We start from the raw sequence: 17528 nt of genomic DNA, 5'->3' as shown, positions 1-17528 counted from the left end.
GAGTGGCAGCCCTGGCTAGACGCAGAGGGGGCAACAGGCGTCGCCAACTGAGGCCTTACCCACGCAGGGTATGCCGCCAGCAGACCTCCTATCTGACCATGTCTGCCGCGATGTGTGTTAGGAGGCTGCGATTCCGAAGGGAGGTGGTTACAGACATCTGCCGGCTGCTTCAGAGAGATCTGCAGCCACAGCTGATGCGCAGGACGTCTCTGTCGGTGGCAGTGAAGGTGACGGTGGCTCTCAACTTCTATGCCTCCGGCTCCTTCCAATCCGCTTCTGGGGACATCGCTAACATCTCCCAGTTCGCCGTGCATTGCTGCATCCGCCAGGTGACCGAAGCCCTTTTCAGAAGGAGACATCAATTCATCTCCTTCCCCATGACCCTGGACAAGCAGCAGCAGCGTGCAGTGGGGTTTGCAAGAATAGCGGGCTTCCCCATGGTGCAGGGCGCCATTGACTGCACGCATGTGGCTTTGCAGGCACCTCTTGAGCATGCCGAGGATTACCGCAACCGGAAGGGCTACCATTCCCTCAATGTACAGCTGGTGTGTGACCACAGGCAGCGCATCCTAGCTGTCAATGCCCGCTTTCCAGGCAGCAGCCACGATGCCTTTATCCTGCGACAGACAACTGTGGCTGACATGTTCCAGGCACAGCCTCCCCCAAGAGGATGGCTTATCGGGGACAAAGGCTATCCTTTGTGTACCTGGCTCATGACCCCGCTCCGCGCGCCCACGACCCCTGCTGAAGAGGCATACAACGAGAGCCATCAAGCGACGAGGAACCTCATAGAACAAACAATCGGCGTGCTCAAGCAACGGTTCCGCTGTCTCGACCGCTCCGGGGGAGCCCTCCAGTATTCGCAGGATCGAGTCTCCCAATTCGTTGTCGTTTGCTGCATGCTGCACAACCTGACTATCCGCAAGACTCAGGCACTGCCACCTCACGTTGGACCACCACCTCAGGAGGAGGAGCAGGAGGAGCATGAGGACGACGAGGACGAGGAGTACCAGCCCAGGAGGGACGCACAAGGTCCAAGGGCCGCCCGTCGGCGGCTTATTGAACGTCACTTCTAGGCCCCCTGTCAGGGAATGGCTTGTGCCAATGTTAGAACATGATTGCAGCCGCTCCGCAAGCCCTCAGCCGGTTAAGGCAACAAACACTTCAAAGATCAAACATGGACAATGTGAATAAATAAAATGCTTTATTGTACAAACTCTGGGCCCTTCCCACATGAAAACCAAAAACAGAGGAAACCCCCAAAAAACACTCAAACACATTACTCGCTCCCACAACCTGGGGCGGATTAACAAAATAGGGCAACTAAAATGGCCGACATTCTCGGCCTTCGTCCAAAACAAACATCACATCATCGGCCTTCAAAAAACAAACATCCAATTCTCGGCCTCAAGAAACAAACACAAATGGCCACACATTCGACTATTTGGCCCGCTAGGGCGATGCCTTGGCCATCTTTAGGTGGCCCCTGCCCGCCCTGCTGCTCCGCCTCAAAGTAAGGCCGTTGGCTGCTGCAAGGCTGGGGGCAGGCTCCTGAGGGGCACATGTCGTGACGGCAGATGCCCTTGGGGGTCGGCCTAGTCGAGGTCTGGGCGTCGAGCGGCCGGCTGTTGATTGCTGCAGCTGTGGCTGGCCAGCATCAGTCGCTGCAGCAGCTCCTGGCAGCTCCACTGGGGGAGTGGCAGTGGCGGCTGGAGGAATGGCGGCAAGCTGGCGGATGGCAGGCGCTCGCTGGTCGCCTGAGACACTGGCACTCGCCCGGGCCAGCACTGCAGCATGCGCACCAATCTGCCGAGGGACAGACCGATGTGCTGCTGCAGCGCGCCGGGTGCCCTGGCGATGCCTGGCTGACACAGCGAGTGTGGCAGCAGTGAGTGCCCGTGTTGACCTGTTCACTGACCGCAGCAGAGCAGCCAGTGACTGGACGGCACCACTAATCACCTGGCCAGTCGCTGAAAGATCTGCCCGGTATTCCGCCCGACTGGTGGCCTCTAAGGGCCCGAACTCGGCCACACTCCGAGAGAGGGAATCGATGGACTCAGGCAACCGTGCCACTGCCGCCATGAGCTCCGTGTGCCGGCGCTCCAAGTCCGCGGACAAGTCTTCGAGGTGTTCTATCTCCTCGGCGAAGAGCATCTCCTGACTGGAGGCCGGACTCTCCCTCTGGGGAGAAGGCCGCCGAGCTGGCCGACCCTTCCTGCGTTGCTAGAGGCCGCTGGGCCCAGCAATTGGACTCCCCTCCGACGCATCCCCCCTCTGGGGAGAAGGCCGCCGAGCTTCCACCCCCCTCCCGCCTTTCTGCAGCACGCAGGTCCCAGGAGCTCCCCTCCCCTTCGACACTTCCGCCACGCTGCTCTCCAGGGAAGACGTGTCCCCTACATTGGCCTGGGTGGCCGCGGCTGAGGGTTCCCCTGATGGGCCGCCTTCCTCTTGCTCCTCCTCCTGCTCCTCCTCGGAGGGTCTGTCACTGGCAAGTTGAGGGACCTCCTCTTGACCATCTGAAAGCAGGAAGGCACAAGAGTAGCTTTAGAGTGAGGAGAGGGCGTCAGTGCGGGATGCATGAGTGGTGGCATTCAGCGCATTGGTCGGACAGTGGCAAAGGATGGAGATCTGATGCGCAAGTAGGACGAGAGAAGTGCAAAAGGTGATGTCCTTACCATTGCTTCCCAGAACAGGGTCGGCATCTCCACATGCAACGGGCCCAATCACCCGGCCACCCATGAGGCGCTCCACGCGATGTTGCAGGTCGGTGAGTGGCTGGATATGGGGTCGTCCTCCCCCGGTCGCAGTCCGGCTCTTGCGATTATTCGCCAGCTTGGCCTGCAAGAGAAAGGATGGCCTCTAAGTACAGTGTGTCACCGTGATCTTGTGTGCGCTGCCTCCCATGGTGGAATAGCCTGGCCAGTGTGTCGCCATGATCTGCTGTGCACTGCCTCCCATGGTGGAATAGCCTGGCCAGTGTGTCGCCATGATCTGCTGTGCACTGCCTCCCATGGTGGAATAGCTTGGCCAGTGTGTTCAGTGCAGAATGTGCAATTGATGCTCATGCCTGTGCCGTAGCTGCTGGATGAAGGCTGGCCATTAGAGCTTTCAGGTCCCTTTGCCCATAATGTGAGGTGCACATGCAAGGATGAGGAGGTCATTGGAAAGGGTACTCACCCTGACAATGCGTGTGAGGTCATTTATCTTTTTGCGGCATTGGGCACCGGTCCTGGGGACGTCGCTGTTGGCTGACAGCTTGCTGGCGACATGCCTCCAGGCTCTCCTGTAGACGCGGACCGTCGCCTTCTTGCCATTGTCCGGGTACAAAACATGGCGCCTCTTCTCCACAGCAGCAAACTCAGATCACGCTCTGAGAAGCGCTGCGCACGTTCACGGGCCTTCTCCATGTCTTCAGGCGCTATTTGGGTCCAGCAGCAGTGTTCAGGCCTAGCTGGAGGGCTCCACTATCCAGGGCGTGGCAGCAGACACAGTCGACCCTTCCCCCTTAAGAGCAGGCCGGCGCCAGGGTGTCTGCTGTCAGTCATGAGATGGCCGCACCTGCGCTGCGCCCGGCCTCGGCGCTATCGATCACCACCTCCGGCTTAGCGCCCAAAGAGAGGCGTCCAACAGCAGTTTTAGCGCTCGCCCGAACTAGTAGGGTGAAGCTAATGAATATCGGAGAAGTGGCCTAGATTTGGCGGCGGCCGCAAACTTTAGCGGACGCCCCACTTTAGCGCCCCAAAAGTGGCGTCAATGAATTTCTAGGCCTAAGTGTTATGGGTGTTACTGCACAGAAGTGCTAATATCTGCCTCAAAATATAATTGGTTCAAACTGCATTAAAGCCCAGATTAATGTTTTTACAGTCCAAATGATCAGACAGACAATAGAACAAACATAAGGGGGGAGAAATTTGGTATAGCCCCGTTTGGGCCACTAAAACTTTAAAAGTTGAAGAATTAGCGCCAGGCGCTAATCATTGTCGACTCCCGCAAAATTCATTGTTAGCGCTCCAAGAGGGAAGCGGAGGGCTAAATCAAGCACTACACTCCTAACTTAGGGCACTAACCTCCGAGAGCGGGGCGCTACCGGCAGAGCGATAAAGAAGGTTATGCGCAGTCCAAATGGCACTCTTTAATCACACAGGCTGCTTCCATCTCTTAAAAGTAAGGGCCAATCACGCTGTATAACCTCATAGTCATCAGTGGTGTTTTTCAACGCGACCTGGGCGACTGCCATTACAGCCCGCATCACTTTCAGAAAGTGCAGCATTTGGAGATGTTTGAGGAAATGGTGTAAAAAATTTACAGGCAGCAAACTGGTGCAAGTAATAAATGGTGCGATCACTGAAAGCGAATTTTCGCGATGCTCAAGCAACATGGAAGCATTCCCTTTAATTACCACTCCTGCAGCACACTTCTGAGTGCACTACGTCTCCTTTTACTGCTGTTGTCGGCACGAGGCGCTAAAGTAGGGGGTGAAAGGCAATTCTGCATCGGGGCCGTTAACACGCATTGACGTCACCACGTGAAAGGCACTAGAGGCCTAGACGCTAACAATTAGCGCTGCCATTGAAGGCTGCGTGCGGCGTTGGATTCACCACGGCCGGGCGCTAACCCCTTAGCGCCCCCAAGCACCAACCTACCGAATTTCGCGGCCAAGGAGTCTAAGTTGGTCACAAAAGGTATTTTGTAAGATAAGTAATCACTATACTCAAATTAATTCTATGGGAGTGATAGGAATGTTAATCTTTATAGTTATCTCTGACATGCAATACTGAAAGCTGGGGTCTCTCCAGTAGTATGTGACAGTGCAGAAAGTAAATTAAAATGTTTCCAATCATTTCATTATTCAAACCCTAGGATAACACTAATCTCCATTATAAAGCTTTTTGGCTTTCCCCATATTCTGTTATAATGTCCTTTCAATTTATTTTTGTAATTTTACATTTCCTACCCCAATCCATGCTATCCTGTATAGTTAGGAGAGTGAGGTGGTGAGTCCAGTCCAGAAAGGTAAGTACTGAAGTCAACAATTCTGTACCAGAAGGCCTACTTAACCTACATGGGCAGGATACCAGTTATTTCATACCAGCTGCCAGAGGAAGCTCGAGATCGGTTTTGTTCCAAGAGAGCCAGAGTGTGAATGCCAGTTGTAAATAGGATTCCGCCTCAGGCCTCCAAACTCAGGCTCAACCTCTACATCAATTTAGTGTCTAAGTCACTCAGTGCTGGCATTTTCTCAACATACTTGTGAAAATTTTCATCAGTTTCCTCCAAGTGTAGCAAGATTTCCTCCGCACATTCGACGGAAGGTGCTCCTAAGATTCTCTCCTTTATGCTCTTCAGCAGCTGCCTAAGCAAAGGCTGAAGCTCGGACTCATCCTCGCTAGAAAGATGGGACATTTTGCTGTAAATAATAATGAAAACAATTAAACTTCAGAATGTGGCAATACAGTCTACTCTTGATAATTCAAAGTTGTGATCACACTAAAAAAAATTAATATGAATTAAACAACATAAATAACACAACAAAATAGGAAACTTAATGATAAACACAATTTGAAATATCAGATTTGAATTAAGCAGCTTTGAATTGCGGAACAGACTGCATGTAAACTCCAGAATCATTAAACACTAAAATACACAGAACTATATACACTAGAAAATACGCTACAGCTGGTTACAAAAAAGTGGGTTAAGATTTAAATAAAACGTGGATCCTGAAAATCCCACCTTTGCCAATTTTAGTGCAAGTAGACAAGACTAAAAATGTCATTTCACCATTTTTTACTCACATCTACTCTTTTGCCAAGATTAACTGAGACAGGAATTTCAGTCCCAGTTTTCTACTAAATAAGATGATAACAGTGCTTAGACTGGATAGATAGACAACTCCCAGTGTGGACATTTTAAAAACAAATACAGATTTGAACAAAGGAGGAAAAATATCATGTTTCCATATTTGGTCAAAATCCAGCATGTGTTTTTTCTTAGTTGACGAAAGATGACAATGTAATTCTTCAGACTTTTCTAAAAAGCTTCTCTGATACTAATTCACCATTGATATATCTGTCACTAATATTATAAATATTCATACCACTCCTGACCAATCAGAAGCAACCTTCAGTAATGTGTGATGACATTATTAAATCAAAAAAACATGTCTGCAACCTACACTTTCAAAAGCAAGCCTGCCATTGCATCTGTAGCTGAAACCAGAGCGTCAAAGACATCATTCTCAGCTACCGAATGATACAAGGAATAACATTTATATTTATGTTTCTTGGCTTTTGTGCATTCAAGTTTTTTTCCATGACTTTCAACATTTATACTTTAGTTTTACCATGAATCATAAAATTGCCCTTTACTTTCCTTAAATGAGTTGCTATCAATGCTAGTTGGTCAAGAGAAGGCATTTTCCTGCAGCGTTTGTATTAGAACATTAACTCTGGATTTTATTTCTAAAGTTGGAGTTATGCTGTGAATACACGAGGACATGAGCTGGATGGCTTTGGGGTGAATTTGCATCTATCACAAATACTGAAAAAACAAGATCTGAATGGCCTGTCAGTGCAAGAAATGGAAAGGTAAAAATGGGGGAACGGAGTTGCCCAGTGGGCTAGAGCATAGGCCTTTCATGTCTTGAACCTGGTTTGAGGTACAGCCCAAATTAACAGGAGGAAAAAGTGTCCTCTCTCTAGGTCACTTATGAATACCAAAAGCATTGCCCCCAGCGGCTTCTCAAACACTGGGTCATGAAGCAGTACTGCATTATATTTAACAGCTCCAGGCAAGTTGGACTTTCCCAATTTATATTAGGTTGATTGAAGTCACCCTTAAAATAAAATTTCTATTCTTCATAGAGCAAACTGTCTGCTTTCTTGTGCTTACCTGGAGGTCTATAGTACACCCAGAGTATTAACTTTGATTTTTTTTCAAGTTAGAGATGTCTACCCAGAGTAGCTACACCAACTCTTTTTCTGTCAAAAGTGATCTTTTCTGAACACTCTATACCCCTGCATGCATTTAGGATGCCTCCAAGGTCCAGCATCTTATTTCTAATGCTTCCAGCATTTGCATATATAACATCTTAATATTGATTTGCTTCCTTTCACAGCTCCTGGTATCTGCCTTTTCCTAGTCATTGGTTCATGCACATGTCTCTGACTCACTAACTCCCTACCCATCTGCTGACTACTTTCTACCCTATGTTCAGTCTCATCTGGGATCTTGTTTCCTCCCTGCCTTACCCTACCTATCGACTTTTAATGATTCTTAATTGCTGCCACAACATTATTTACATGTTTCTTTATCCCTGCTTAATTTAGGTGCAACTGTCTTTTCTGTACCAGTCCTGACACAAAGCTGGGTGGGAGGGTATGCTGTGAGGCGGATGTTGTGAAACTCCTGTACGATTTGGACAGGCTGGGTGATTGGGCAGAAACATGGCAAATGCACTATAATGTAGATAAATGTGAGGTTATCCACTTTGGTGGCAAAAACAGGAAGGTAGATTATTATTTGAATGGCAATAGATTGGGAGAAGGGGAAGTGCAAAGAGACCTGGGTGTTCTTGTGCACCAGTCGCTGAACGTAAGCATGCAGGTGCAGCAGGCGGTTAGGAAGGCAAATGGTATGTTGGCCTTCGTAGCAAGAGGGTTCGAGAACAGGAACAAGGATGTCTTGCTGCAGTTGTACAGGGCCTTGGTGAGACCGCACCTTGAGTATTGTGTGCAGTTTTGGTCGCCTTATCTGAGGAAGGACGTTCTTGCCATGGAAGGAGTGCAGCGAAGATTCACCAGGCTGATACCTGGGATGGCAGGAATGACGTACAAAGAGAGATTGGGTCGATTGGGCTTGTACTCATTGGAGTTTAGAAGATTGAGAGGGGATCTCATCGGAACCGATAAAATTCTGTCAGGCCTGGACAGACTAGATGCAGGAAGGATGTTCCCGATGGCCGGGGAGTCCAGAACCAGGGGTCACAGTCTAAGGATAAGGGGTAAGCCATTTAGGACTGAGATGAGGAGGAATTTCTTCATCCAGAGAGTGGTGAACCTCTGGAATTCTCTACCACAGAAGGCAGTGGAGGCCAATTCATTAAATATATTCAAGGAGTTGGATATATTTCTTAAGGCTAAAGGGATCAAGGGATATGGGGAGAAGGCAGGAACGGGGTACCGAATTTGGATGATCAGCCATGATCTCATTGAATGGCGGAGCAGGCTCGAGGGGCCGAATGGCCTACTCCTGCTCCTATCTTCTATGTTTCTATGTTGTTTTTACACCATGATACCAGTCAGTCAGTCAGTCATTCATTAAAGTCCTCAATTTTTTTAGTGAATTCTACTCCTTTCCCAAACACTAGAAATATACTAACAAACATCATTGCATACCCCCATCTTTGAGTTTTGAGGCAATCCTTGGGTAAGTGACCACTGGGTCTCTTCCTGTCCCCTTCAACATCTCTTCTATCCTTTCCCCAATATGTGCGCTGTAGCTCCAGGTGAACAACTCACCATCCTTTAGGTATTATAGCAAAATACTGCAGATGCTGGAAATCCAAAATAACAACAGAGAATGCTGGAAAAACTCAGCAGGTCAGGCAACATCCGTGGAGAGAAATTTGAGTTGATGTTTCGGGTTGAAACCCTTCTTCAAAACTGGAAAGAAAATAAAAAGATCGAAGGCAAAGCTGCGATCGAACAAAAGAAGAGGAGACAATAAAAGGTATTAGAAGCCAGATGAGATGGTAATGGGCCTGTGGAGACAAAAGGCAGCTGAGATTAGGTGTGAAGTGTACTGGCAGGATAAGGACAGCTGCCAGGTGAGAGAGAGAAACAAAAGGAAAGGAGGGGGGGGGGGGGGAAGGAGGACCCAAAACAAAGGGGTGGAAAAAATTTAAAGGAAAAAAGTAATAGAGGCCGAGGTTATGATCTGAAATTATTGAACTCGATATTGAGTCCGGAAGGCTGCAAAGTACCTAATCGGAAGATGATTTGCTGTTCCTCGAGTTTACGTTGCGCTTCCGTGGAACGATACAAGAGGCCAAGGACGGTGAGGTCCAAGTGGGAATGGAGCAGTGAATTAAAGTGAGAGGCGACCGGAAGCTCGGGGTCACCCTTACAGACTGAACGGAGGTGTTCCGCAATGCGGTCGCCCAATCTGCGTTTGGTCTCCCCAATGTAGAGGAGACCGCATCGTGAGCAGCGAATACAGTATACTAGATTGCAAGAAGTACAGGTACACTATCCCTTATCCGAAAGCCTTGGGACCAGCTGAGTTTCGATTTTCGGAATTTTTCGGATTTCAGAAGGTATTGGGAAATTTGTCGGGGGTCGGGGTCGGCGGGGGGTCGGGGGTCGGCGTCGGCGGGGGGTCGGGGTCGGCGGGGGGTCGGGGGTGGGGTTCGGCGGGGGTGGGGGTCGGCGGGGGGTCGGGTGGGGGGGGAGAAAAGAATATCGGACGGGTCGGGGGTCGGGTGGGGGGTGGAGAAAAGAATATCGGACGGGTCGGGGGTCGGGTCGGGTCGGGTGGGGGGTGGAGAAAAGAATATCGGACGGGTCGGGGGTCGAGTCGGGTGGGGGGTGGAGAAAAGAATATCGGACGGGCCGCTGCAGCTATCGGACGGGCCGCTGTATTGTTGGGTTCACTCTCCCGGTATCTCCTTCACGCTGCCCGGCTCGGCCTGCAATCTCCTACCCAGGAGGGAACTCTGTGACCCTCAGCCCTGCTCAGCATAAGTCGTGCGCCACTCTGGTCATGTCGTGCGCACAACTTACGCTGAACGAAAAAACTTTCGGTTTTTAGAGGTTTTCGGAAGTTGGGATAAAGGATAGTCTACCTGTACAAGTTTTTTATTGTCTCCTCTTCTTCTTTTGTTCGATCGCAGCTTTGCCTTCGATCTTTTTATTTTCTTTCCAGTTTTGAAGAAGGGTTTCAACCCGAAACGTCAACTCAAATTTCTCTCCACGGATGTTGCCTGACATGCTGAGTTTTTCCAGCATTCTCTGTTGTTTTTATCCTTTAGGTATTGTCTGCAATACACATGGCAAGGCCCTCAGTCATATTAAACCACTAGAAATGAAAAGAATAAAACTGGACAGACCACTCGGATGTGACTTAATCATCGAATCAGGACCCATTAAAGGCACAACCAGCCCAGTCGACTCTGCAAAGTCCTCCTCATTAACATCTGGGGACTTGTGCCAAAGTTGGGAAAGTTGCCCACAGGCTCGTCAAGCAACAGCCTGACATAATCATACTCACAGAATCATACCTAGCAGCGAACATCTCAGACTCCTCCAATGCCATCCCTATGTATGACCTGTCCCACCTGCAGGAAAGACTTACCACAGGGAGGAGCACAGTGCTATACAGTCGGAGAAGTGGTCCTGGAAGTCCTCAACATTGACTCTGGACCCCATGAAGTCTCCTGGCTTCAGGTCAAGCATGGGCAAGGAACCTCCTGCTGATTACTACCTACAACCCTCCTTCAGTTGAGAGTCAGTACTCCTCCATGTTGAACACCATGGAGGAAGTGCTAAGGGTAGAAAGGACACAGAACGTACTCTGGGTGGGGGACTTAAAAATCCATCACCAAGAGTGGCTCTGTAGTACCACCACTACCCAAGCTGGTAGAGTCCTGATGGACATAGCTGCCAGACTGGGATTACACCATGTATTAAAAGAACCAACACAAGTGAATAACCTACAAGACCTCATCCTCACCAATCGAACTGTTGCAGTTGTATGTGTCCATGACAACATTGGTAGAAGTGACCACTACATAATCCTCATGGAGAACAAGTCCCGTCTTCACAATGAGGACACACTCCATTGTGTTGTGTGGCACTACCATCGTACTAAGTGGTACAGATTAAGAACATCCAATAGGCATCAGCAGCAGCAGAATTGCATACCATCATAATATGTAATCACATAGCCCAGTATATTCCTCACTCCTCCACCACCACCACCATCAAGCTAAATTACCAACCCTGGCTCAATTACGAGTGTAGAAGAAGCAATAGGCATACCTGAAAATAAGGTGCCAACCTGATAAAGCTGCAATACAGGACTACATGCATGCTAAACAGTTAAAGCAGTATGCCATTGACAGAGCTAAGCAATGCCACATCCAATGGATCAGGTCATAGCTCTGCAACCCTGCCACATCCTGTCAACAAGTAAGCAACAAAGGAAGGAGGCAGCTCCACAAATATCTCCATCCTAAGTGATGGTGGAGCCCAGGAGCCGAGTGCAAAAGGTGAGGCTGAAGCGTTTGCCTGCTTCAAATCAGCAGTGCTAAGTAATGATCCTTTGCGACCTCCTCCTGAGGTGCCCACCATCACAGAAGCCAGTCTTCAGTCCACTTGATTCATGCCATGTGACATCAAGAAACATCCGAGTGCACAGGGCACAGCAAAAGCTATGGGCCCTGATGATATCCCAGTTGTAGTGCTGAAGACCTATGCTCCAGAACTAGCTATGTCCCTAGCTAATCTGTTCCAGTACATCTACAACACTGGCAACTACCTGACAATCAAATCAAATCAAATCAAATCAAATCAACTTTTATTGTCATTGTTAGTGCACAAGTGCAGTACAACGAAATGTAGGCTTGCGGCTCCCGAGAGTGTACAATTTGGATTAGGACACTTAAACATTTCAACATACATTTGTACATATATATTAGCATAAATATGACCATAATAAAGTGAATAAAGTGCATCGGCAGATGTGCAGGCTTTAGTGTTTATTTGTGGAGTTCAGTAGGATGACAGCCCTGGGAAAGAAGCTGTTCCTAAATCTGGTCGTACGGGTGCGAATGCATCTGTAGCGTCTTCCAGATGGTAGGAGGGCGAACAGACTGTGGCTGGGGTGGGTAGGGTCTTTGATGATGGTCCGTGCCCTCCGTAGGCAGCGTTTCTGATATATATGTTCTATGGTCGGTAGCCGGGTGCCGGTAATGCGTTGGGCAGTTTTGACTACCCGCTGCAGGGCTTTCCGGTCATGGGAGCTACAGCCGCCGTACCATACCGTGATAGTTTGTCAGGATGCTCTCTATAGTGCAGCGGTAGAAGTTAGAGAGGATCGGGGGTGACAGATTACATCCCTTCAGCCTCCTCAAGAAATATAGGCGCTGCTGGGCCTTCTTCACCAGAGAGGAGGTGTTGAGGGACCAGGAGAGGTCTTCCGTGATGTGGACTCCGAGGAACTTAAAGCTGGCCACCCTTTCCACCTCCGCCCCATTGATGTGGATGGGGGTGTGACTTCCGCCTTGTGGAAAATTGCTCAGGTACGTCCTGTCCACAACAGGAAGGACAAATACAACCTGGTCAATTACTGCCTCATCAGCTTACTCCCCATCATTAGCAAAGTGATGGAGTCATCAACAATGCTATCACGCAGCACTTACTCACCAATGCTCAGTTTGGGTCCAACCAGGACCATTCGGCTCTAGACTTCATTACAGCCTTTGTCAAAACATGGACACAAGAGCTGAATTCCAGAGGTGAGGCGAGGTGAGTAACTGCCCTTAACATTGAGGCAGCATTTGACCAAGTGCGGCACCAAAGAGCCCGAGTAAAACTGAAATCAATAGGGATCAGGGGGGAAATTCTCCAGTGGCTGGAGTCATACCTAGCACAAAAGATGATGGCTGGGGTTGCTGGAGGCCAATCATTTTAGCCCCAAGGATATCAGGGCAATGTCCTGAGCCCAATTATTTTCTGCTGCTTTATCAATGACTTTCCCTCCATCATACAGTTAGAAGTGGGACTGTTTGCTAATGATTGCACAGTGTTCAGCAGAATTCCCAAATCCTCAAATAATAGATTAGTCCATGCCCGCCTGCAGCAAGACCTGGACAACATTCAGGCTTGGACTGATAAATGGCAAGTTACATTTGCACCACACAAGTGCCAGGCAATGACCATCTCCAACGAGAGAGCTTAACCACCTCCCCTTGACAATCATTGGCTTTACCATAGGCCAGTCCCCCACCATCAACATCCTGGGGGTCACCACTGACCAAAAAATCAACTGGATCAGCCACATAAATCCTGCGGCTACTGGAGCAGGTTAGTGGCTGGCTAGTGATTCACCTTCTGGCTCCCAGAGCCTCTCCACCACCTACAAGGCACAAGTCAGAAGTGTAATGGAATACTCTCCACCTGCCTGACTGGGCGGAACTGCTATAACACTGAAAAAGTTCCACACCATCCAGGCCAAAGCAGTCCACATGAACGGCACCTCATCCACTAAATTAATCATTGAATCCCTTTATCACTGACGTACCGTGGCTGCAGTGTGTATTATCTACAGGATGCACTGCAACAAAAAGCCAAGGTTTCTTCAGCATACCTCCCAAACCCACGACCTCCACCACCTAGAAGGACAAGGGCAGAAGGTGCATGGGAACACCATCACGTGCATGTTGCCCTCCAGGATACACACCATCCTGACGTGGAAATATATTGCTGTTCCTTCAATGTCACTGGGTCAAACTCTTGGAACTCCCTACATAACAGCATTGTGCGAGTACCTTCACCACACAGACTGCAGCAGTTCAAGAAGGCGGCCCACCACCACCTTCTCAAGGATAACTGGGGATGGGCAATAAATGCCGGCCTTGCAGCAGTGCCCACATATAAGAATTAGTATTAAAAAAAGCCTCAATCATGGAAGCCACAAGATGGAGAGCTGGTGTGGGAAATTGAAATGGTGAAGTGAGAATGCCCTTCATATGTTGTGTCTGCAGTATACTGTTACAGAAAAGTAAATCTAACTTGATTATAACTGATGTGGAGTGCTTGATGCTGACACTGGATACTTGAAATGGAGATGCTTTCCCCTAAAATCGTTCAATTTGTTGTTACCCAGCTCTATTTGGCAATGGTCAGCTGTCTGTTGGTGGTTAAAGTCATTCTCTGCTCTCAGGGGTTGCGGAAATTCCCTCTGATTTCCAGGTTTCAGTGGGAACTGCGGGCCAGCCTTCTACTTGCACAGACATTCATGTGGGCTCTCAGCAGAACTGCACAAAGTATTAGCAGAGCTGGGAGCAACCTGTCTAAGTGACTGTGGACATTGTTTATCAGTTCAGCAAATGTTGGCAATAGCGAGGGTTCAGGTTGAGTTGGCTTCAGTTTAACTCCCACACTTGGCCTTCGCAGTCGCTTCTCAACTCTGCAGTCAGAACCCTGGAGAGAATTTCAGGAAGAGAAGCAAATAGAGTGACTATTGATAACGTGGCAGGCCTGCATAATTAGGATTAAGGTGTGGTGTAGAAACCACTATTGCCAACACATTGTCAATAGGGAAAAACACTATTGCCAATGGTATTGTCATTAGGCACGTCCCTGACAAGCAGACAGAACTCAGCAAACGCTGAGTGTCACCATTTCATGTGGATACTTGGCATGCATAGAGAAGGTGAATTAAGCTCAATTAAGCAGAAGAGAGTGATAACAACAACTTGTATTTATATAGCACCTTTAACGTAGTAAAACATCCCAAGGTGCTTCACAGGAGCGTTATCAGACAAAATTTTACACCGAGCCACATAAGGAGATATTAGGACAGGTGACTAAAAGCTTGGTCGAAGAGATAGGTTTTAAGGGGTGTCTTAAAGGAGGAAAGAGGTAGAGAGGTGGAGAGGTTTAGGGAGGGAATTCTCGAGCTTCGGATCAAGGCAGCTGAAGGCAGGGCCGCCAATGGTGGGGTGAAGGAAATCAGGGATGCACAAAAGGCCAGGATTGGAGGAGCGCAGAGTTCTAGGACGGGTCGTAGGGCTGGAGGTGGTTACAGAGATAGGGAGGAGTGAAGCCATGGGATTGATGGCAATTGGTTGGGCCTCTGTTCAAGAAAGAAGTGAAGTGGAGGGCCCAAAGACAATCCTGCTGAGGGATGGAGCTGGATGTTCATGGCAAATTAAACAATTTGCTGTTTTCCCCTCTATGCATAATGAACTGAGAGCATATTATCACTGTGACTGAAGTGCAAGACTGTATCACTGAGTGAACCATGTATCAGTAGCAACCCAGAAATGTCACCAATACTCAAAGGTTGTGTTACAAATTTTGTTTGTATAATCTGTGAAAATACTTTCACCACTAGCACTGACAGCGATAACAAGGCTTAAACTGTCAGCAAAGTAGTGATATACAAAGTAAACAAAAACATGATTCTGTCACAGTAAACATGGGTACAACACCTACAAGATATATGTCAATCTAAATTGTAATTAGACTGGATGAAATACAAAGCAACCTGGACAGCTTTCCTGTAAACCCATAAGGCATGATTATTCCCAAGATCATCTCAATATCCCCATAAAAGAGGGTCCAGGCAGAGCAAAGAGTGCAACAATGTATTTCAAAACATTGTCAGCTGTGGTTCAGTTGGTAGCATCATCACCTCTGAGTCAGAAGGGGGTGGATCACTCCAGAGACTTGAGCACAAAAATCTAGGCTGACACCTCAGTGCAGCACTGAGGGAGTGCTGCACTTTCGGAGGTGCCGTCTTTCGGACGAGACGTTAAACCGAGGCCCCATCTGCTCTCTCAGACGGACTTCAAAGATCCCATGGCACTAATTCAAAGAAGAGCTGGGTAGTTATCCCCGGAGTCCAGGCCAATATTTATCCCTCAATCAACATCACTAAAACAGATGATCTGGTCATTATCACATTGCTGTTTGTGGGAGCTTGCAGTGTGCCATTTGGCTGCCACGTTTCCTACATTACAAGAGACTACACTTCAAAAAGTACTTCATTGGCTTTAAAGTCCAGTGATTGTGAAAGGCACAAAAAAAATGCAAGTCTTTTTTCTTTAAACTGTAGGAGGTGGCGTGTGCCCAGTCAGTTATGCCCCTGACTGCCTGTGAGCGGTTCGAATCGCTCCCACACCCCTGGGTTCTCGACACCGGACTTAGGTACAGGCGGCGATACAGAAAACGAGTAGACAAGTGGTTTGGATGTGAGAAAACCAAGATTTTATTAAAACAGAAGTAAGAATTACAAATACTGAGAAGTCACTATTTAGTTACAGGCTTATCAAAAGAATCTACTTATATGGGAATGGGGAACACACGGCACATCGAGGGAACACACACTAACAAAATCCCTTAACCCTTATCCCACCTATAATACCGAACTAGATTAAGCTAAGAGGGGCCAGGAATTCATGCTCACCAAGTCAAAATCTGCTAAGTTATAACAGTTGTGGGGTTTTGGGGTTCGCTCTTTGTGCTCTCTGGAGCTTGCCGTCGTCACGTGGTCTCAGGGCGGCAAGGGTGTCGTCCCAATAAAGTACCCCAACATTAAAGTCTTTGCTTGGGTACTTTACCTCGCAGGGATGATGGTTCTTCTTCTTCTTCGGGTAGCGGTTGAATGTTGCATGAAGATAGTCGAAGGTCGGCTGGATTGAAGGCCCGATTATTCGAAGCGTTCTTCAATCTTCTTCGAAATCATCTCGTCTGATTTCATCTCATCTCATCTCGTCTCATCGCCTGGCCTGCCCGCGTTCGCCTGGTGCTATGCTGGCGTCCCTGATGGATTTGGGAAAGCCACGGGCAGTGGCTAGGTGGCAAGTGCAGGAGGAAGAGAGAGCGCACGCCAGCAAGCAAGCAAGAGCAACGTGGCTACCAATAGGCCTATAATTATACCATTGAAAACCCTTATCTGCGTGCCAAATCAGGTCAGTCTATTGTCCAACTTTTGGCGGGCTGTTTTAAATGATTATACCAATCTAAGTTAACTGGCTTTTGATGGCCGTTTATTGCACCTAATGGCCCCGATGTCCGGGTTGTATTGTCATTAATGCATCTTAAATCGGCCTGTCCAGCCTTGGTGGCTCCCTTGAGCTGTTTCCCGATTATTTATGCGGACAAACTAATGGCCTTACGCTGAGGCCTAACTGGGCTGATCTGTTTCGATCTGACGCAATGCATATTCAATGTTTGCCTAGCTGTCTGGCTTTTCAAACCCAAAGTCCTTTTCACAGAAATGCATTTTAAGTTTCGATTTCCCAAGGCTGCCTGTTTGTGCTACAGAGTTCAAGTTTTTAAAATCTTACAGGCTTTTGGTCACGAGGTGCAGATGCCATCTTTTTGGGTACCCTTTTTAAATTGCCCATACAGGGTCCCTTTTATTAATAACCTTGGGGGAATGTGGGAATTTTGAGAACCTTACACTCCCCCGAGATACTAAAACTTGCTTGAAGAATCATCCTTACAAGGTGAGCAAAATTTCCGACCCTCCATAGTCAATCTTCCCCTGTAATTACCTATCTATGATCCCACGACACATGCACTTCCCATTCTGCGAAAATGTAGTGTACATAAACATACATAGAATAATTACAGTCTTTCACACACATCCAAGTATGGAGGGGTCCAACACCCCTGCACCACTTGCTACACAGACATCTTTATTAACAACGCGTCGCAAAATCTTTATTAAAAACAAAACACAAGAAACAACAATCTTTAATCAGAAATACAAAAACTCAAACAGGTGTCTCTCCC

General features: G+C 48.2%; 1 protein-coding gene across 12 annotated transcripts in view; it reads right to left on the bottom strand.

The window, feature by feature from the left end:
- Window positions 1–17528, bottom strand: part of tbc1d32 (TBC1 domain family, member 32) — a 404895-nt gene that overhangs the window by 370025 nt on the left and 17342 nt on the right. For all 12 annotated transcript variants that reach the window (XR_015079556.1, XR_015079554.1, XR_015079553.1 and 9 more), the window contains exon 2: window positions 5249–5407. Coding sequence is in view for 8 of the 12 variants with exons in the window: in XM_085997304.1 (XP_085853430.1) it covers window positions 5249–5407 (159 nt within the window). In the remaining 4 variants the exon portion in view is untranslated. The remainder of the gene's footprint in view (window positions 1–5248; window positions 5408–17528) is intronic.

The sequence above is a fragment of the Somniosus microcephalus genome, chromosome 9 (genome assembly GCF_052327205.1).
Source record: "Somniosus microcephalus isolate GS21.2 chromosome 9, FLI_Smic_1.0, whole genome shotgun sequence".
NCBI classification, from domain to species: domain Eukaryota; kingdom Metazoa; phylum Chordata; class Chondrichthyes; order Squaliformes; family Somniosidae; genus Somniosus; species Somniosus microcephalus.
This window is presented reverse-complemented; position numbering and strand designations above follow the sequence as displayed.